Source organism: Mobula birostris, chromosome 8 (assembly GCF_030028105.1).
Source record: "Mobula birostris isolate sMobBir1 chromosome 8, sMobBir1.hap1, whole genome shotgun sequence".
NCBI lineage: Eukaryota > Metazoa > Chordata > Chondrichthyes > Myliobatiformes > Myliobatidae > Mobula > Mobula birostris.
The window spans coordinates 149,976,975-149,999,835 of NC_092377.1; the positions used below are offsets into that span (position 1 = coordinate 149,976,975).

The 22,861-nt window shown below is 40.6% G+C and overlaps 1 protein-coding gene across 5 annotated transcripts in view; it reads left to right on the forward strand.

Annotated features, from left to right (window-relative positions):
• LOC140201838 (anthrax toxin receptor 1-like) overlaps positions 1-22,861 on the forward strand; it is a 281,124-nt gene that overhangs the window by 114,730 nt on the left and 143,533 nt on the right. For all 5 annotated transcript variants that reach the window (XM_072266548.1, XM_072266550.1, XM_072266547.1 and 2 more), the window contains exons 10-11: positions 11,020-11,118; positions 17,004-17,073. In XM_072266548.1, coding sequence (XP_072122649.1) covers positions 11,020-11,118; positions 17,004-17,073 — 169 coding nt within the window. The remainder of the gene's footprint in view (positions 1-11,019; positions 11,119-17,003; positions 17,074-22,861) is intronic.

Consider the following 22,861-nt stretch of genomic DNA (forward strand, 5'->3'; position numbering starts at 1 on the left):
CTGCTACTTCCTTTTCTTTTGCACAATGTTCACTACATTGGGTACGGACAATAACATATTCCTTTAGTAAGCAGATTTCTTGTAGCTACATACATATATTGTATCATATTAGCTTAGCACTCTGGGATATGTACAACTCCATTTTGTTACATCAAATGCTTACAAAAATTACAAGGTTCAATACATATTTCCACAATGATATCTATAGAGGTAAGATCGTGAAATTTAAAAAAAACACAGATGCAGGAAATTTGAAATAAAAAACAGAGAATGCAGGTAGTTTAGGAGATCATGTACACTGAAAAGCAGAGTTGATGTTTCCTTCAGAAAATCTTTGTCAGAACTGATGAAAAGATTAAACAAGTTGGTTTGAAGTTGTAAAGAGTGTGGGAAGGACAATCAAGTTCTCATAAAGGAGGCCAGAATTGCCATAGGAATCCGTAAATGACATCATCAAGTTAATGGGTTAATTTAGCCAATCAAAGAGAGAACATGAATGAGAGTTCTGAAAGGCACCACTGTGGACATGACTGGTAAGTCAAATTGTGGCAAGAGAGAGGGAAAATGTGAGCCAATATCATAGATGGACTTGCCAGTTATGATGCAGTGAAAATAAGTTGCATGAAGTTACTTAATTTAATATTGAGACCAAAAAGCTGCAGCATGCTGGTACAGAAATTGACATAAAACTTTTCCTACGTGTTTTTTTTTTACAGCTGTGTGAACCAACCATTGCTCTGAGCAGAAAATTTTTACATGGCCTCAAAACTCTATGGCACTTTAAATGATTTTTTGTAATATGCATACAATGAATATTTAGAATGAACATAGAAAAATTACATGCTTTTGATTTTATTTATTTATTGGAAGGTATAATGAAATACAGTACAACAAAGAAAGTCTTTCATATTTTGCAAACTTTTTCTAGCTGCGTCCAATTCCAGCTGCATGGCGACAAAAGCTATGTGCTTGGGAGCATCTTGGTTACTGCTTGGCCGCACAGCTTTGGGGGAACCATGTCGAGGCGTTATTCCTCCAGCTCACATTGGGCTTCCTATAACAAAGCAGGGGGCCACACACAGATAGGTCAGGATGAAATGTGGGAGGTATTTGTCCCCTTAATAAGGTGCTGTTCAAGGCAGTCACAATGGCCTAATTTTATCGGTTGTCCTATCAGTTTCTCCCCCTCTCTCTCTGCAACTTAATGCCGATTTATCTTCTATCTTTCTTAGTTCTTGCATCTGAAGTACTAATTCAGTTTCTCTTTCTACAAATGCCGCCTTTCCTGCTGAGGTCTTCCAGTATTTTGTGTGTGTTACCTCTTACCTCTTCTCACCTGCATATCACCTCCCACTGAGTCTCCCCCACCTCTCCTATAGTCAATTCTCCTCTCCTGTCAGCTTTCTTCTTCTCCGCCTATAATCCAACCCACCTGGCTTCACCTATCACCTTCAAGCTGTACTCCTTCCCCCCACCTCCCTCCCTCCCCCACCTTTTTATTCTTGTGTCTTCCCCCTTCCCTTTCAGTCCTGATGGGGAGTCTTGGTCCCAAACAACGACTGTTCAGTCATTTACATAGATGCTGCCTGACCTGCTGAGTTCCTCCAGCATTTTCTGTGTGTTGCTTTTTCTAGCATTTGCTGCCTTTAATATGCTAGATAGAATTATGAAGACATGATAGCAGCTATATTTCATTAGGAGTTTGAGGAGCCAAAAACACTTGAAAAATGTCTACAGATGTACCACCGAGAGCATTCTAACTGGCTGCATCACCGTCTGGTATGGGGCGGGGGGCTACTGCACAGGATTGAAGTAGGCTGAGGAGAGTTGTAAACTTAGTCAGCTCCATCATGGGCACTAACCTCCATAGTGTCCAGGAGTGATGCCTTAAAAAGGCATCATTAAGGGCCCCCTCCAACCAGGTCATGCCTTGTTCTCATTGTTACCATCAGGAAGGAGTTACAGATGTGTAAAGGCACATACTCAGCGATTCAGGAACAGCTTCTTCCCCTCTGCCATCTGATTTCTGAATGGACATTGAACCCATGAACACTACCTTACTTCTTTTTTATATCCATTTTTGCACTACTTATTTAATTTAACGATTAAATATATATACTTACTGTAATTAACAGTATTTTTTCTCTTATTATGTATTGCATTGTACATCTGCCGCAAAGTCAACAAATTACATGACATATCCTGGTGATATTAAATCTGATTCTGATTCCGATTCTGAAATGTGAAGGAACAGTCTTTACATGGAGATGAATGTTTCTAACAGCTGAAATATTGATAACTGAAAGCTCAGATATATTGGCATTGAGCCAGAAGAGAGATAAGGATTAGGCAATTGCACAGCAGAGTTTTGAGATTTGGAATACATCACCTGATACAGCGATAAAAACCAATTCTGCCATTCACGTCAATAAGAAATTGGATAAATATTTGCAGAGAAATCTTGCAGGCATATAGCAAAGAAGCTGGAGTAGGAGTAGCACAATTGATTTTGGGAAGTGCAATACCATGGCTGAATGCCCCCTCAATCAGATATTACTGGAAGTGCATATGGATTGGCTCAGATGGAAGAGATCTTAACTGAGTGGTTGTGCACATCTGGTAGCCTGAATGTACTAATGAACAGGCCCTATTAATATAGAAGCAAAATGCCGGATTATGTATTATGCATTTTGTTTCTTCATAGCAGAAAATGTCCTGCCTAATTACAATCTGCATATCGTAGCATGATTTAATATAGAGTCGTAGAGTACTATAGCACAGAAACAGGCTCTTCAGCCCTTCTAGTTCATAGATATAGATATAGGAGCAGAATTTGGCCACCTGACCCATTGCGTCTGCTCTGCCATTCAACCATAGCTGATCCTCAACTCCAGTTCCCAGCCTTCTCCCAGTAACCTTTGATGTACACATGTCATTTTTTTTTTGCAGCAACAGTACAGTGCAGCACATAAAATTACTACAATGCTGTGTAAAAGTCTCAGGCACCCTAGCTACCCTGGCCACATATAATCTCTCCTTCTCTTGTGCTCTGGAGAATAAAGTCCTTTCAATTTTTCCCAAAAACTAACATCTCATGTCCCCGCAACATCCTCGTAAATTTCTTCTGCGCTCTGTCAAGCTTATTAATATATTTCCTGTAGGTAGATGACCAGGACAGCACACAATACTCTGAATTTGGCCTCACCAACATCTTGTAAGTGTTCAACGTGACCTCCCAACTCCAGAACTCAACATTGAATTATAGAACATTATAGCAGTGAAGGCTGAAAAAGTTGTTTTAGTGTGTGCCAGATCTTTTGTAGAGCAACCTACTTTGTTCCACATCTCTGCAATTATTTTCTACTTTTGGAGTTCACCGTGGGAGAGCTCTGAAAATGAGGTCCCCAATTTAAAAGGTACTGAATTATGCAAATGATAACACAGGTTGGTAATAAAACGAGTCTTCCTGTGAATTTACACTCAGACATAAACTTGGTTGTGAGTGTAGCCAAATTTTCAGAGGGCTTGGGATGGATTGATTCTGTGGTGTTGTATAAAATGGAAAGTTTCCAATTGTACTTGTGGGATTAGCTGTAAAATGTGCTCATGGTTATGGATTTTTGTCATGATAATATAAAATTTTTCGATAAAACTTTGGCACCTAGTGCACCATTTGAAATTATAATGAACTGACTGCTTCAGTGACCTCTTCCTTTGTTTAAAGAGATGGTGTCCCAAAGAATTTTGAATGCAGCTTTGAAAGTATTTATTTTTCTTTGTTCTAACCACCCGTGTCCTAATTCATATGCTTTTATCACCCATCACCTTTTGGCTTGCATATAAAGAAAATTTGGCTCAGCCACAAAACTTTCTTGGTCATGGCATTGAAAAAGAACTGTGGGACATATCAATTAATTTCTCAGTTGCTTATGGTACCTTGATCATATTTTCCTACCTATGCAGTGATTTAAAATTAGACACTTGGACACATTTATGAAATAGGCATTACAGTATTTATCAAGTCATACAGTACAGAAGTGGGTCTTTCACACCCATAACAACTATGATGTTTGTCTAGACTAATCATATTTTCCTGCAGTGGATCCTTATCCTTCTGTACCATTTCTATTTAAGTACCTTTTAAATGTTGTAATTTTATTTGCCTCTACTGCTTCCTCTGGCTGCTCATTCCAGATGACCCCCACCCTCAGTGTTAAAATTTACCCCTTAGATTTTATTTACATTTCTTCCTCTCTATTAGACCTATGTCCTCTGGTTCTAAACTCCCCTGCACTTGGAAAAATGACTCTAATTATGTCTCCTATTGTCTATCTATGTCCCTCATAATGTAAACCAGTAAAAGGCCACTCCTCATCTTCCTGTGTTCCAGTGAGAATAAACCCAGTCTGTCCAATCTCTCTTTATAATTGCAATCCTACCTTCTAGGCATCATCCTGGTGAATCTCTTCTGCATGCTCTATATTGCTGCCATGTCCTTCCTACAGTGTAACAGCCAGAAATGCACACAGTACTCCATCCACAGTCTAACCAACATGACTTCTGAACCCTTATACACAATGCCTCAGCCTTTGAAGGCAAACATACCAAATGCCTTCTGCATTACCCAATCTACCTGTACATCACTTTCAGTGAGCAATGGACTTGCACCCCAAAGTCCCTGGCATTTAATCTGAATGTCCAAACAGATTTCGACCTACAAAATGCATAACTTTCCTGCATCAAAGTCTATCCTCTGCTGTTCTGCCCAACCTTACAACTTAACTATCAACAAGAGTCTTTTGTTTCTAACAATTGACCTAGAAATAAATACTTCAGCATTTTATTTTGAGGATAGCAAATGAGTGATCTGTGAAGAGGTCAAGTGTTGCTGTCATTTTCATAGAGTCAAAGAGAGTTAGAGCAAGGTCATAGGTCTGTCAACTGACCGACTCCGCACTGGCGATCAACTGTCCATTGAAACAAATCCTACATTAATCTAATTTTATTATTGTTTCCAAATGAGTTGGAAATGAGCTCCACCCAGATTCTAGCGGCGCCAACACATCTGGAGCAATTTACAGTGTCCAACTAACCAACCAGCCCACATGTCTTTGGGATGTGGGAGGAAACCAGAGAGACATACAGACAGCGCCCTAGGTCAGGATGATTCTAGGTCTCTGGTGCTGAGAGGCAGCAGCTCTACTAGCCGTGCCACCATGCTGAACTTTGTATTTACTTTCATACAATGTTAAAGGTGGCTATTTGGCCTATCCAGACTCTGCCAGATCTCACTGTAATCCCAACAATCCCATTCTTCACAAAATTCATGGTAAACTATCATACGTCAATCAGCTCCTGCCTGATTCACATGCCACACTGCTATATTTAAGGGTAACCAAACAACCTGTCGAACATCACAATTTTGGGATGTGGGGCAAGACTGGAGCACTGAGGGCAAACTCCATGCAGACAGTACTAAAGGTCAGGATTAAACCCACTTCACTAGAGCCATGAGGCAGTAGCTCTAGTATCTAACGTAGCCTTTGGTGTCCCAGAACAGCTCAGCTGGATTGATGGAGAAAAGTAGATAACACAGCTAATGAGTGTAGGTGAGAAAATCGAGCAAAATTGATAGGTTTCCATCTTTAATGCCTCAGTACATTGGACTGTTGGTGTCCGTTGCTGTGCATTATTGTCCACCATGATGTGGGGATAGGCTTTTATCCTGAATTGCATTATCATTCCATAATCTGTGGGCTCACTTTCAAGGACTCTTCATCTCATGTTGTCAATATTTATATTTATTTATTGTTTTTTCTCTCTTTTGCATCGGCACGGTTGTTGTCTTTTGTACACTGGTTGTTTGTCCACCCTGTTGGGCAATGTCTTTCATTGATTCTGTTATGCTTCTTGGATTTACTGAATACTCCTGCAAGAAAATAAATTTCAGGGTTGTACATGGTAACATATATGTACTTTGATAATACATTTACTTTGAACTTTGAATGCTCCCATATTTCAAACATCAAAGATAATGTCAGCTGAATGCATTTCAGTAAAACCAATGCACTGCATATTTCAGTGACATTTGTATCCACTGCATGAAACACTTGTGGAATTAATTTGGCTTGTCCTCTTCCCTGCAGACTGGATTTTTTTTTGAATTTCTGCCTGTTTTGTTAAGGCAAACAATAAATAATTAATTTATAATAAATGGGTGAAGGATCATCGGTAGAGGGCATTGGGGCCTTTTCTTGGTATTTCTCTCTAACCAGGATTCTGAAATGACTGCTTGAATTAAAGATACTATTTATAGACAATAACAACTTGTATTAAATTGCAGCCTCCTGATAGTAATATGTCCCAAGATGAGTCATACACAGATTATCCAACAAAGATTTAAAGTTATTAGAGCAGACGTTCAACGATCAGAAGATATTAGAATGGATAACCAAAAGCAAGCTTGGTCAATAAGATGCAGTCTTAATAGACGAAAAAGAAATTGGGAGGTGGAGGGGGAATTCTAGAGCATGGATCCTGGCTGCTGAAGACAAGGCCATTAATTAAAACTGGGGATGTACAAGATTATGGGGGGGGGGGTGTGTGTGTGTGTGTGTGTGTGTGTGTGGCCTCCGTCAGTCATGGTCGACCATGGGTACTGTGCCTCTGGTAGTCACTGGTTTGTCGAGCAGCGTCGACTGTGGCTATTGAGGCCGATCCTGGAACAGCAGGCTCGGCCACGGTTGCTGCATGTGTAGGGCATCGTGGAGTTGTTGTCCGCTGTCTGCTGTGCTCTCTCTTTAGCTCTCTGCTCTTCAAACTGACTCAGGATCACTCTTTTGCCTTGCTCTAAGTGTTGCTGAAGAGTGCCTCGCCATTTGTTGCAGTCATCTGCTGTATCCTCCCAGTACTCTTTGTTTGATTTTTAAGGCTTTCATGTGCGCTTGCAGAGGTCCTTGAAGCGAAACTGGGGTCCACCAACGGAGTTATCCTCTACGGAGAACTATGAGGGGTATAGATAGGGTAGATGTAAGCAGGCCTTTCCACTGAGGTTAGAAATAGAAACCATAGAAACCATAGAAAAACTACAGCACAGAAACAGGCCTTTTGGCCCTTCTTGGCTGTGCCGAACCATTTTCTGCCTAGTCCCACTGACCTGCACACAGACCATATCCCTCCATACACCTCCCATCCATGTTGGATAGGAGTATAACCAGAGGTCATGGGTTAAAGGCAAAAGGTGAAAACTTTAAGAGAAACATGAGGGAAATCTTCACTCAGAGGGTCATGGGAGTGTGGAGTGAGCTGCCAGCGCAATTGGTGGATGCAAGCTCGATGTCAATCTTTAAGAGAAGTTTGAATAGGTACATGGATGGTGGGGATATGGAGGATTATGAGCTGGGTACAGGTTGATGGGAGCAGGCAGTTTAAATAGTTCAGCATGGATCATATGGGCAAAATGGCCTTTTTCTGTGTTGTACTTTTCTATGACTGCAAGATCTGGAATTAGGTATACCAATACTTTGAAGGGTTATTTGGCTGGAGGTGGATGTAGAGGTAGAGAGTGCCATAGTGAATTTTAAAAACATTGTTTCCTAACAAGGAAATGATTATAGATTATAAACCTTCTTTAAACTGTCCTCCTCTGTATGCTTCTTTCTATATTGCTTCAAATACCTTCAACCCTTTGCATGCCTTCAATCAAGTTTAGACTACCTTCCTCTCTCTGGATACTTGCAATATCCTTTTGAACTAAATTCTACACTCATTTGAATCTGATGCAAATGCTTTAAAACAGCTGAATCATGCTCTTAATTCATGAAAACACTTGAAAATTGATGCATGTGGGTTATAATGTAGCAACTGTGCACTCCATGCCATTTCTGAAACACAGTTCCATGCACTTCAGTAGAACCAAATTTGAGGAACTACTAGTTTATAGAGTGATTTTAGGAGTGGATGAATTTCCAGGTAGTTGTGACAACTGAATGAAACTTTTCACAGACTCAAGGAGAGAGGGAAGGATAATGAACCATCATACTCATAGAGGATATCATTTGCTACTTTGGCTATTGCTGGTTCAGTGTTGTGGCATGGGCTTTACATAGACTTTGAAAAAATAAACTCTATATTTCATTACACATTGATGAATAAAAGGGAACTGGGTGCTGTTTTATTATTTTCAAACTTGCTAGATTAAGCAGTGGGTTTGTAAAGAGAAAGTTGTGTGTGGTTGTGTCAGTAGGTTGAATCAGAAAGGTGACAATGCGCATAGAGAGGGACCAGCTCCAATGACAGTAGGACTTTGGTGAGTTTTCTTGGGTTATACAGTCTGTGCTGTAGTCATTCAGCCTACCACAGGCTCTTGTCCTAACTATCTCAGCCTGTACAACTACAGTTATGTAACCATCCTGGTTAGTGAGGCTTTGTAGCACATCTAAAAACATTCCCTTTATTATACCCTTTTGCTTCAGACAAGTAACCCAACAATTTTACTGACCAGAGATCAGATTTTATGGACACAAGTTGCAAACACATTTTAATGTTTTGAAATCACTGGATGTACAATAACCATATAATTGCTGATTTAAGAATATTTCCTCAGCTTTCACAGATCATCACACAGCTGGGAGTATAATAGACACTCCACAAGGGTGTTTCAACATCCTTCAAGACTCTCTGTTCCTTAATTACTCTCTGAGTGCCAGAACACACTTCTGTAATTGAAATAAAGATATCCCAGGGTGCCTGCATCATGATTGAACAACACACAGTTTTCATATCCAATTATGTTGTTTCCATGACACTCTCATTCTAAGCAGAGTTTTCCAATGGTGATGTCAAATCCTGAATCATATCCAAATCCCTCCTCTTTGCTATTCACCAGTGCAAAAATCAACTGGAAAAGGAATGAAACACAGCAGGAGTTGGGACGTTGTATTGAAGTTCTATAAGACGTTAATGAGGCCTAATTTGGAGTACTGTGTGCAGTTTTGATCACCTACCTACAGGAAATATGTAAATAAAATTGAAAGAGTACAGACGCAAATTTACAGAATGTTGCCAGGACTGGAGGACCTGAGTTATAAGGAAAGATGTAATAGGTTAAAACAGGGGTTCCCATCCTTTTTCCTGCCATGGACCAATACCATTAAGCCCGGGTTCCTTGGACCCCAGGTTGGGAACCCCTAGGCTAGAACTTTATTGCCTAGAATGTAGAGCTCTGAGGGGAGATCTGATAGAGGTATACAAAATTATGAGATGTATAAATGGGTAAATGCAAGCAGGAATTTTCCACTGAGGTTGGATGAGACCACAACTAGAGCTCGTTGATTAAGGGTGAAAGGTGAAATGTGTAAGGGGAACATAAGGGGAAACTTCTTCAATCAGAGAGCAGTGAGTGTGTTGATGAGCTGCCAGCTCAAGAGGTGGATGCGATTTTGACTTCAACTTTTAAGAGAAATTTAGATAGGTACATGGATGGGAGGTGTATGGAGGGCCATGGTCCGGGTGCAGGTCAAAAGGGCTAGGCAGTTTAAATGGTTTGGCATGGATGGGCCGAAGGTCTAGTTTCTGTGCTGTAGTTTTCTATGACTCCATGAATTTTTTTAGCCAGAAGGTAGCGAATACGTGGAATGCTCTGCCACAGACTGTGTGGAGGCCGAGTCCATCGATATATTTAATGCAGAAGTTGATAGTTTCCTGATCGGTCAGGGCATCAAAGGGTATGGTGAGAAGCAGGTGTATGGGGTTGAGTGGGATCCAGGATCAACCATGATGGAATGGCGAAGCAGACCCAATGGGGTAAATGGCCTAATTCTGCTCCTATGTCTTATGGTCTTATGGGCTGGAGGCGTAGATTTACAAAACTTGGTTTCAGTGAAGGATTCCTTAGTTATTTTCCACAAAGAAAAATGTTCCGCCACTTTTAATATTTAAAGAAATATAAGCTATCAACTCGAACCCTGAATTGGGTGGTGGTAGCCCTGAAGAACGCAAAGCAACTGTGAAACGCTTCCATGAGTTTTTTCAATGAATATCTGAATCTCTTAAGGATGCAAATATGTCAGGTCCCACAGCTGAATTGGCTTTTTCTATCTGAAATGTCAGTAGAGTCATAAGTAGGGATGCTGTGCAATTGAACCAAAGAGTGAAGGGATTTGAAAAGTATTCCAGCTTTCATTGAGAGAACTCTACAAAGCATTAGTTCAGCTGTTGTAGGGCTAGGGAACTTGCACTTATAAGATGAGTCTGTTGAGGGTGTGATTACTTTCTTTGCAACAAGGGAGACTGAGGGGAGTTTAAATTGAAAAAACACACAAAATGCTAGAGGAACCCAGCATGTCAACCAGCATCTATGGAACTGAATAATGACCTGCCTTCTCGGCCCAAAACGTCGACAGTTTATTCATATCCATATATGCAGCCTGACCTGCAGATTTCCTACAGCATTTCGCGTGTTTTGCCTTGGATTTCCAGCATCTGTAGATTTTCTTGTGTTGGAGATTTAAATGAGCTCTATAATATTATGAGAGGCCTACATAGAGTTATCGGACACTGTCTTGTCTATTTACATTAACAAATACAGCAATAACTGCAAGGAATAAATTTATTTCAATATAATTATTAGTGGAGAATTAAGAAAATAGTATTCACTGCCTGAAATAATAATTGTGGTAGAACTCCCTGAACATTTGATAACTATTTGGATGAGCACCAGGCACATAATTGAGGGCTGTGGAACAAATGCTGGGAAGTATATTTAAAATTTGGTTTTAATTGACATTAATGTCAAATAGCCTTTCATGATGATTTCTATGATTCTATGATTCGGTGATCCTAATGACTTTAGCTTCTAAGCTCAGTGATGTCCTATCAGCTGCAAGAAATGCAGATCTGGTGATAAAGATGCTCGGCAAGCCATCCAGGCAGACAACAGCCAAATCATGTCATACTGACTGATGCCAAAGCACTTGATTACAGATCATCATTACTATTATAATGTTTTCTTTTTCTTAGAATCATTTGAAGTCGTTGTGAGGGGGAATGGATTTTCCCATGCTCGTAATGTGGATAAAGTTCTCTGCAGCTTCAAAATTAATGAAACTATAACGCTCAGTAAGTATTTCTTGTGATCTACAGATATATTTATTGAGATACAGAGATACAGTGCAGAATAAGCCCCGACCCTTCGAGCCGCACTGTCCAGAAATCCCCAATTTAATCATGCCCTAATCCTAGCTTGATTTACAATGACCAATTAACCTACCAACTGGTACATCTTTGGACTGTGGGAGGAAACCAGAGCACCTGGAGGAAACCTACACAGTCATGGGGCGAACATACAAACTCCTTACAGGCAGCGGCAGGAAAGGAGGATCTCTGGGAGTTTTGTTGACAATGATCATTTTCAGGCTTAACCACAGAAACGTATTTTTTTAGATTATGAGGACACTCAGTCCTCGTTTATTGTCATTTAGAAATGCATGCATTAAAAAATGATACAATGTTCCTCCAGAAAGATATCTCAGAAACACAGGACAAACCAAGACTAAAACTGACAAAACCACATAATTATAACATATAGTTACAACAGTGCAAAGCAATACCATAATTTGATAAAGAGCAGACCATGGGCACAGTAAAAAAAGATCTCAAGTCCCGATAGCCCCATCATCTCATGAAGACGGAAGCACCGCAAACTTGCCGATGCATTGAAAGCATCTGACTGCAGCTGATTCTGAATCCGTCCAAAAACTTCGAGCTTCCGACCAGCCCTTCGACACCGAGCACCATCTCTGCCAAGTGCTTCGACCCCGCTTCGGCCGCCGAGCAACAAGCAAAGCCAAGGACTTGGGGTCTTCCCCTCCGGAGATTCTGGATCACACAGTAGCAGCAGCAGCGAAACAGGCATTTCAGAAGTTTCACCAGATGTTCCTCCATGCTCTCACGTCCGTCTCCATCAAATCAGGATTGTGCACGGCACCCTACTTGACAAATAACAGATATCACCACCAGAGTGGCCGCTGCGAACTGTGTCGCGCCGCCATCTTCTCCTCCCTCCACTTCACTTTTATTCACTTTTGTTTTAATTTAAAAAAAAACAAAGAAATAAAACTAGGTACTCCTCAAAAATGATTTCCAATCATGACATTTTACAATGACCTCATTACAAAATTCTGATGTGGTTTGTCAAGATGGATGCAGGGAGGAGGATGTTTCCATTTGCAGAGGGATCTAGTGCCTAGGGTCACAGTTTCTAGATAAAAGGTAGGCCATTTAGGACTGAGGTGAGGAGAAATTTCTTCATCGTGGTGTATCTTGGGAACCTTTAGAAGACTCTTGGGGAGCTGTGGACTCTCAGTCATGGATAGATTAATGAATATTAAGTAAAGCAAGGAATATTGGGATATGCTGGGAAAAAGAGCTGAGCTAGAAGATCTGTGATTAACAATGAATGTTGGAGAATATTTGAAAGGTCAGATAGCCTACACCTGCTCCCAAATTTTATTCATTTCTTTGTCATAGATATTCCTTCCTTTCTCAAAGCCGTTCAAGTGGTTCAATTTAATATCAGAGGACATATACAGTATACAACCTGAAATTCACATGAAACAAGAAACCCCAAAGAATGAATGATAGCAATATCAGAACCCCAAATCCCCTCCTCCCTGTCCCACACACGAGCATCAACCCTCCCCTCCCCCCACTTGCACTAGCAGAAGCTCCGACCGACCCCACCCTCCCCACACCACCACCACCATGCAAGCAATGGCAAAAGACCCCAGAACTCCTTGAGGTTTACGCCAGTCTTTTTACTTTCACTTACTTGTTTTTCTGGACTTGGTTGTTGCTGGCAACCCGGCATTAATTGATTTAGGTGAGCTACCTTCCTGCAGCATCGATTTTGAAACACTCCTTACACCACGTGTGTTGCTTTTGTAATGCTCCTTGTCAAGAGAGGAGCTTCCGTTTGTCCCACACTAGGTGAGTTGCAGGCAAGGAGCTGGGCCAAGCATGCATTCACCTAAGATCCTAGTAATTCTCAAACCAGACCCAATATATCACTAATAAGACAGGCAAAATTCCAAATATAAAGGTGTCTGTAACACTAAAGAGGATTATAGTTTTCAATTTACTCAAGAACAAAACTGAGCACTTCCAACAATTTAAACACGAGGAATTCTGTAGATGCTGGAAATTCAAGCAACACACATCAAAGTTGCTGGTGAACGCAGCAGGCCAGGCAGCATCTCTAGGAAGAGGTACAGTCGGCGTTTCGGGCCAAGACTCTTCGTCAGGACTAACTGAAAGAAGAGCTAGTAAGAGATTTGAAAGTGGGAGGGGGAGGGGGAGATCCAAAATGATAGGAGAAGACAGGGGGGGAGGGATGGAGTCAAGAGCTGGACAGGTGATTGGCAGAAGGGATATGAGAGGATCATGGGACAGGAGGCCCAAGGAGAAGGAAAAGGGGGAGGGGGGAAAACCCAGAGGATGGGCAAGGGGTATAGTCAGAAGGACAGAGGGAGAAAAAGGAGAGAGAGTGAAAGAATGTGTGTGTGTGTATGTATATATATATATATATATATATATATATATATATATATATACACACACACACACACACACACACACACACACACACAACAATTGGTGGGGTATTAAGATAAGGATAGCTAAAGTGGTCTTAACTATCGCAGGCAAAGTGTGGGAATGCATCACTATTACAATTCAGGGTGTTGGAGTTCATAGTTCAATTCCGGCACCGTCTATAAGGAGTTTCACATTCTCCTGTGACTGCGTGAGTTTCCTCCAGGTGCTCCAGTTTCGCTCCACAGTACAAGGACGTACGGGTTAGTAGGTTAATTGGTCATTATAAATTGCCTTGTGATTAGGCTAGGGTTAAATAGGTGGGTTGCTGGGCAACGTGGCTTGTTGGGCCAGAAGGGCCTGCTCCACACTGTATCTCTAAATCAATAAATAGCTAATTGCTATTTGCACACATCTCTGTACAAATGTGGCTACCTCAACTCTTTGAATTCACATATGCTGGTTTGAGAGCATGAGCATTTCTAACATTCAAGATTTTTTTTTAAACTTAACATTACTGAAGCTTCTTCGTGTAATTTTGGACAATGTTGATCTTTGCTGAAGAAGATTGTAGTGATTCAAGCAAAGCTGAAGAACCATCAAGAACAGTCCAGAGGAGTTCCCAATCTTGTGTCCAATGACCCCTCGGTTAATGGCATAAAGAAGGTTGGGAACCCCTGGTCTAGCTGGATCCAAATTGAACTCTCAGTCTGATTCCTGTGAAAGCAGTGTCAGATTCATGCCAGTACTTTCTCCTGAACCTGTTCCGTATTTGTTGAGACCCAAAGCTGAAAGGTATACGTGATAAAAATAACAAAAAGATAATTTAAATAAGCTTTATTTCTGTTTTTTTCAGCTAGCACAATCTTTGTAGATTCTGATTAGCAGATGATAATAATTGACGTCATTTAAAAACAAAACTGAAGATGATGACTTTTTGAATTACTTATTTTCATCACTTTCCACACAGAAACTTGAAGTTGAGAGTTATCAGTAGGGACCTATAAGAACTTAAGATACAGAAGCTGAATTAGGCCATCTGGTCCACTGATTCTGATTGGCTGATTCTTTTTTCCAATCTCTTTCTCCCACCTTCACTCTGTAAACCTTAACCCCTTTACTAATCAAGAATATATGAACCTCTATATTTAAATGCACTCAGTGACTTGGTCTCCAAAATTCCTCGTGGCAATGAATTCCACAGATTCACCACCCTCTGGCTGAAGAAATTCAGTTATAAAGGGACATCCCTTTATTCTGAGGCTGTACCCTTGGATCTTGGACTCTCCTTCTATCAGAAATGTCCTCTGTACATCCACTCTATCCCGGTTTTTCAGTATCCAATATGTTTCAATGAGGTTCCCACTCAAACCTCCTGAGCTTCTTCAAGTGTAGGTCCATTAGGACCCAAGCCTCCATAGATGGAGAAGGAGGCAAAATCTGTATGCATCTGAGGTTATCCAACCCAAAAGCTGGAACAAATGAGCTGAGTATTCTCTTGTTTTTTTTATTTACCAAGTGTCTGAAGGACATATTGACATACAGGCGAATTAGGAGCAGGTATTTTTCACTCAAAACCTCAAGCTTGCTCTGATCTGGTTATAACCTCAGCTGCACTTTCCCGTACATTTGCAGTAATGTTTCACTCATGCTTATCAGATATATGCTTACCTCTGCTTTAAGAGTATTAAAAGACTGTGCTTCCATTGCCCTTTGAGGAAGAGATTGCGAATAAATAGAAAGAACGTAATTTACTTAATCTCTTTTGTGAATAAAGCTGGCCAGTGGTGTGGTGGCATCACACCAGACTTCGAGGTGAGCGGTCACAGGTTAGAATCCAGCTAGCGCCTTGCACGCTCTCCATCCTTGCTGGGTTGAGCATCGAGCTAACAACTTGGCCTCATTAAAAAAACAGACAGATGCCAAAGAAGTGGCAAAGTTGCCACCTGATGAGCCACAAGGTGCAGAGAGAAACAAAAACTGTTGTGAATGGGAGACCCTTTCTTTTAAAACAGTGTTTTAGATTCTCCTGCAAGGAAACATCCTCCCCACGTCCACAATGTTAAGATGCTTCAGGAACTTATTTACTTTAATCAATCAAGTTCTGTCCTGATTTTCTTAACCCCAGTGAATCCAATATTTCTTCATAAGGCAACCCATCTATTCTGAGTACTGTATTAGCTATGAAAGGGGTAGCACAGTAGTGCAGTGCCTTACATTACCAGTGACCAGGGTTCAATTCCCTCCACTGTCTGTATGGAGTTTGTATGTTCTTCCCATGACCACATGGGTTTCCTCCAGGTGCTCTGGTTTCCTCCAAAGACATACTGGTTGGTAGGTTTGTTGGTCATTGTAAATTGTCCCATGATTAGGGTAGAATTAAATCGGGGAATTGCTGGGCGATGTGGCTCAAAGGGATAGAAGGGCCTATTCCACTCTGTGTCTCAATAAATAAATAAATAACCCCCCCACCCCCGAACTGTTTCCAATGCATTAACGACCTTCCGTAAAAAGTAGACCAATAATGAAAACAATAATTCAAGTACAGAGTCACAAATGGCTTTTAGAACTGAAACAGAACCTTCCTACTTTTGTATTTCAATCACCAGCATAAAAAAATGACTTTCTGTCAGTTTTCCTAATTCTTTGCAATACATCCATACTAGCCTTATGCAAACTATACACAGGAACAGCCAGATCCCTCTGCATCAGAACTCTGTACATTCTCACCACATATGCTATTTTGTTTTTCTTGCCAAAGTTCCACATTTTACTCCACTTAGCAAATCACTCCCACTCATTTAACTTTTCGATATTCCTTTATAGCCTTCTTATGTCCTCCTTGCAATTAACTTTTCCACCTAATTTTGTATCATTAACAACCGAGCCTTCAGTTGGTTGTTTAGTTCTTCAACCAAGTCATTTATAAAATCTTGAGCCCTAGCGGCAAATGCTATTGCATACCATTCGTTGCATCTTGCCAACCAAAAATAAAAAGTCACATAATTTTTCCTGTTCACCAGCCATACGTTGCTTCCCATACTTGGTGCTTCTATTTTCCACAGTAACTATTGATGCAGCACCTTATCAAATGTCTTCTGGAAATCTCAGACGTCATCCAGTCTGTGCCAATTCTGGCTTTTTAAACCAGACATTCATTTTGAAAGATTTCTACAAGCCTACAGTAAAGGAGCTGTATAATACACTATATTATTTCATTTTAATCACAAGTAAGGAATAAATGAGAAACAAATTTTGTTTGTGGTTTGAGGGAGCGTACTGGAAAAGATATTTTAACAAAGAAGATAGTTTACCAACTGCTAAGTTATCTGGCCCCCTAGGGAGGCCCTGTGTGCCTGCGATTTTCTGAAATGGCTCTAGCGTCCTCACAGAAGTCTTTCAATCTCTTCCAGCTCAGAAGCCCTTGGTGGTAAAGGACACCTATTTGCTTTGTCCTGCTCCAGTGTTGCAAGAGGTTGACAGGTATGTTGAGATTTTGTTTTTCTCCCTGCCCCCACCCAATCCAAGGAGAGTAGTTTGCAATGAACAGTGATGACACCATGAGTAAAATCAGGCTGGCCATTACGAATTTACGTGTCCCATGAGTATGGTGTTCTTGGTGAATACTATTCAGTGTACACACAAGAGATTCTGCAGATGCTAGAAATCCAGAGCAATGCACTCAAAATGCTGAAGGAACTCAGCAGGTCAGGCAACATCTGTGGTAAGGAATATAGATGTGATATCTTGGGCTGAGATCTTTTTCGTAAATGCTGCCTGACCTGTTAAGTTCCTCCAGCACATTTTGTGTTGGTGTTGTACTATTTAGTGCAGAATATGGAGTCCGCAACACACCAGCACACCCTTAAACCCCTCTCTTCCCTGCACTCTAAAGTCTCAACCCCCCCAGTGCAATCTCCCCAGGAGATCATTCGTGTCAACTGACCAAATCCCCTACACATCAACAACACCCCCAGCTGTCCACATCCATGAGCATATTGTACCCTCCCAGCTCATTGTTGTCCTGCCAACCCAGTTCAATGGAAAATTGATTTAATGGAAGAAAAACTGTTTCCCACTATTACATTAAATCCATTTGGGATAAATTCAAGTCAAAGTAACGTAGATGTCTTGTTTTACATTGACCTGTTGCCCTAGTTTAGGCCTAACTATTCCCTGTCTCCTTTCCCCAACTTGAGCATGATAACATATTAAGTTGTAGTTCATAAGTGTGCAGCTAGGGTCACTGGGTGCAAACAATGCAGCACACCATGCAAGAGTTCTTCAATTACTGTTTAATATTCACTTCAGTACATTTACTGCTGCCCATCCTCCTTGCACTGCTCAACATGTAGCTCTGGAAATGCTTTCACATCTAGCTCTGTATCTGCTGACATCTTGGAGTCATTTTGGAGTTTCTCTGGTTCCATTCTTGATGCTGACCACCTCCACAACAGCGGCAGACTCACATATTCCCATAGCTCAGTGACCATTGTCTACCTTGGCTTCAGCAGGTGAAGAGTTAGCACAGTTCAGAATCAGGCATATGTCGTGAAATTTGTTGTATTTGCCACAGCAGTACAATGCATACATAATAATAGTGAAAACTGTGAATTACAGTAGGATACATATACCTCCTTCCTGATGGTAGCAATGAGAATAAGGCATGACCTGGGTGATGGGGTCCTTAATGTTGGATGCTGCCTTTTTCAGGCATCGCTCCTGGAAAATGTCCTGGATACTATGGAGTCCCAATATCCGAAACCTTGTTAATCCAGTATGAAAGGATATAAACAATCCAAGGTTCTGAGTTACGTATCTAACCAAACCCTTCTGATCTTCTATGGCAGTTCACCACCCATGTTCCCAACCAGCAACAACTAGTACAAATAAACCTGTGGACACTATTAACTCCAAAATTGGGAAGAATAGATCATATACTTTTGCTTCTATTGTAATTTCTCTTTCCCCATGCTCTTCTAAAGGCAGAGCAGACTTGATGGGCTGAATGGCCTAATTCTGCTCCTACATCTTATGGTCAATACAGGGAGAAGGTTACTTTGAAAGGGAATAAGCACACGTTGGCTTCTAGGTTCTTTCCTGGCAAGGACTTAGCTTCCCCATATTTCTTGCCATTTACATTGAGTTGAAGCCAAAGTTGGACTTCAAAGCCAGGTGCCCTGGCTTCATTTGACAGGCTTACAGTAGCTGAAGTTCAGATTGAATAAATACCTTTCAGGGTCTGATTGAGAGAATATTCTTTCACTCAAGCATTTAGTATTTTACTCCACATAAAACTGATTTATATTGACCTATGAAAATTGGATTCTCTTGATGAAATTATATAGTAGAGAAACTGACAGACATGGAGATTTATTGTCAAGATACATTTTATTGACCAAAATGGAATAGTTGGCAGGCTAAAAAGAAAAATTGTGAGGTTCAATTGAGTTGGTAGTTAAGATGATAAACAACTAACTTTTTGCTGACTTGTTTTAAATCATTCTCAAATCATGCAGTGAAAAGTCTTAGGTACATATATAGTTAGGGTGCCTAAGATTTTTTTCATGGTACTGTAGTTGTTAACATGGAGTGGAAAATGAGTTTGTAAATCTAGTGAGAACAAAGGATGTTGGGAATAGTGAGGGAGGAGCACTGGCCAAGGGATGTGGAACAGTTGGAAGAGAAGGAGTGCCAGGGACGGGGGTGGTGCAGGTACAGATACACCCAGCCTTGAGGCACCAGCAATGTTGTTTGATTCAAAACAATGGATTTATTGATTATTACAGAATGTCTCTCTGGTGCTTCCCACTCCTTCCTCCTTTCCCAACCATGATTCCGCTGTCCCTGTCTTCTTCCCACTCTCAGTCCATAACAGAGACCCATATCAGAATCAGGTTTATTATCACTCACATATGTCATGAAATTTGTTTTTTTTTTGTGGCAGTGCAATACATTCAATTACTACAATATTGTGCAAAAGTCTTAGACACCATAGATTTCTGCACAGTACTATGTAAAGCACATAAGCACTGATTGTATTGCAAGCACTAGGTCTTATTGAAGATAATACAGAAGATTATCAGTATGTTGCCTGGGATGAAATACTTCATGTGGAAAGACTGGGTAAGATTAGGTTTTTGTTTCCTTTGGAGTAGCTGAGGGGATTGGTTCCGGAGGTACACAAAGTTATAAGAATGATAGATAGGACAAATTATAGGAAGCTTTTCCCATAGCAAGGGCATCTAAAATAAGAGTGCACAGGGTGAGGGATGAGAGAACAAAGCGGGGTCTAAGGAAGAATTTTCTTGATTGGTGAATGGTTTGGAACTAGAATGCACTGTCTGAATAGTTGGTAGAGGCAAGTAGTCTCACAATAATATTTGACAAGCATTTAAATTGACAAAGTATAATAAACAGTGGACCAAGAACTGGAATAGGGAATGAGTAGAGAAGGGAGGATAGTTGGCATAGATATGGTAGACCAAATGGATAGTTACCATGGAGATGATAGACCAAATGGATAGTTACCATGGAGATGATAGACCAAATGAACTGATTCTATATTGCATAGCTATTCATGACTCTTAGCTTAAAAGGCATCATTACAGGCCTTCCAACTTACCAAGTCCATGCTGATCATCAAGTAGCTACTTATATCAACCCTGTATTATTCTCCCCATTGACTCCCCCTAAATTTTAGCACTTGCCCATATGAGGGGTAATTTAGAGTGACCAGTTAATCTACTGACCTGGCAGTGTTTTGGATGTGGGAGGAAGCCAGAGCTCCTGGAGGAAACTGACGTGCTTACAGTGAGTATGCGTAAACTCTGCTTTGACAGCACCAGAGGTCGGGGTTGAACTCGGATTGCTGGGGCAGCAGCTTTACTAGCTGTGCCACTGTGCCAGACATAAGAGTCCTTTCTGAAAGGTTTTTAGCTTGGTAAGATTTCCTATTGAAATGTAGAAATATCAGGAGAGTAGACAAAATCTGTAAAACATTACCTTGGGTTACTTCAATCATTTCCTGAGTAACCTAAAGCAAAACAATGTAGCAAAAGCTTTGAACTTGAGTTCTATAGTTCTGGCCCTTGAAAGCACCATGACTGAGTGAAGGGAAAAGTGTGTAACATACTGAGATCTAAGCTCAGTCAAATATATTGTAGAGGGATATTTGCCTTCAAGCACATAGGGAGGGTAATCATTGGAGGATAGTTACATGCTACACAGTTTTCTGGCTGGTGGAAAAAGGAAGGGGCCAGCTATCACAAAGTAATGGATATATTATAGGAGAGCAATGGAGACAACTAAGTAAAAGGTAGGTTATGAGCAATCCAAAATCCTGTATGATTGCCAAAGCATCGTGGAGATGGTGGAAGTGGGTGCTTGAAAGAATCATAATTAATACTGTAGTATGGAACCCAGGCCAATTCTTTCGAAAATCCTCTCCAAACAATTTTGAATGAATAATTGAACCCTTTTCACAATATGATAATGTCTTTTGACATGACATGCTATGAAATAAAGTATCTGTTATTTTCTTTTTTTTTTAAAAATGTCTCCCACTTGGGGAAAAAAAAACATGCCAATTAGACCTTTCCAACATTCCATCTCTCCTGTAAATTTGGCTCATGATGGGGCGACAATCCATTACTGCAATGTGCTTAAAGAAATTATTTCTTCAGTTCTATGACAACTTGGAAGACCCTTTATTTCTTTTGAATGCTATTTGGCTGTGTGGCTAAGTATTTTCTGTGTTTGGCTGAATTGCAGAGCATGTTGAACATGAACCAGAATCAGAATCAGAATCAAATCTATTATTACTGATGTTTGTCATGAAGTTTGTTGTTCTATGGCAGCCGTACAATACAACACATATAAAATACTGTAAGTTGCAATAAGAAATACAAAAAAAAATAGTGCATACAGAGAGCAAAATAATGAGGTAGTGTTCATTGGTTCATAGACCATTCATAAATCTAATGGTGAAGAAGAAGAAGCAGGTTTTCTTGAAACACTGAATGTGTGTCTTCTGGATCCTGTACCTCCTTAAGGGTAGTATTGAGAAGAGGGCATGTCCTGGAGGGTCCTTAACGATGAATGCTGCCTACTTGAGGTACTGACTTTTGAAGATATCCTTGACAGTGGGAGGTTTGTGCCCCTGATAGAGCTGCTGAGTCTATGCCCTCTTCAGTTTTTTCTTATCCTGTACATTGGAGCCTGCATAACAGGTGGTGATGCAACCAGTCAGAATGCTCTCCTCCTTCTGTAGTTTGCTGGAGAAACATGGAAAGTTCCAAAATCACTTACAACGTCTACTTTAATTATTCTTGAAGGATTAAGATTGCTTCCAAAATGAAATTTGTTACGTCCACCAGCGGTGTCATTTATTTCTCAAGTTGGACCAGAAATTCCACAGGCAACCCATTTGCCGATTATACCTGGAATGGACCCACTGGTGGTGTCCTCCATTAATGACATCACCTTAATATCTTGAAGAGCTATGCATACCTATCTTACTCATCTCAGAAACCTTTGACCTCTGCAAAGAAATCCAGCTACTGATGGCCATCTGGAACACGTTGCGGAAAGGGAGAGGAGGAGGAGGAGGAGAAAGAGAAAAGAGAATTCCTGGGCTCACGTGCTCCTTCTGCTCTATCAAATCACAGTCACCCTTAATCAAGTCCTGGTTTCACTCTCAAATCTTTTAGCTCCAATAACGAATTTCCAATAGAGAGAAAGCATGACTCCAATTTGTTGTGAGGTTCTGCTTTGATTCTGCTATTTATATGGACTTGGACTCATCTGTATGTTTAACTGCTTTGGATTCAGTTCCTGAATCTGAACAACTTTGCTTGGAGCCTGTAACTTGTTCCAGGTATCCATTGTTCTGTATGTAAGCCATCCAGTCCATTACTTATTCATTACGCTATATATAAACTCCTTGAATGATTTTGAGTCTGTTTTAGTTCCTCACGGATATCCATTGTCCCATGTATGTATAAATCAGCTGATTACATTCTGTCTTAGATTACATTCCACTCTGTAACTCACTCCTGGGAATGTTGTTCTATACAGACTCCATCCCAAATCTACTGATTAGATTCCTGCCTGAAGTTCACTCAAGGGTTTCTGTATTTCTATCTGTGGAGCATCAAACTCTCCTGATTACATTCCCATCTTCGACTAAACTACTAAGTTAATGAAAAATGTCACAACATAAATATGGAACTCTATATCCATGATGGAATGTGAGCATAGACTTTGATGT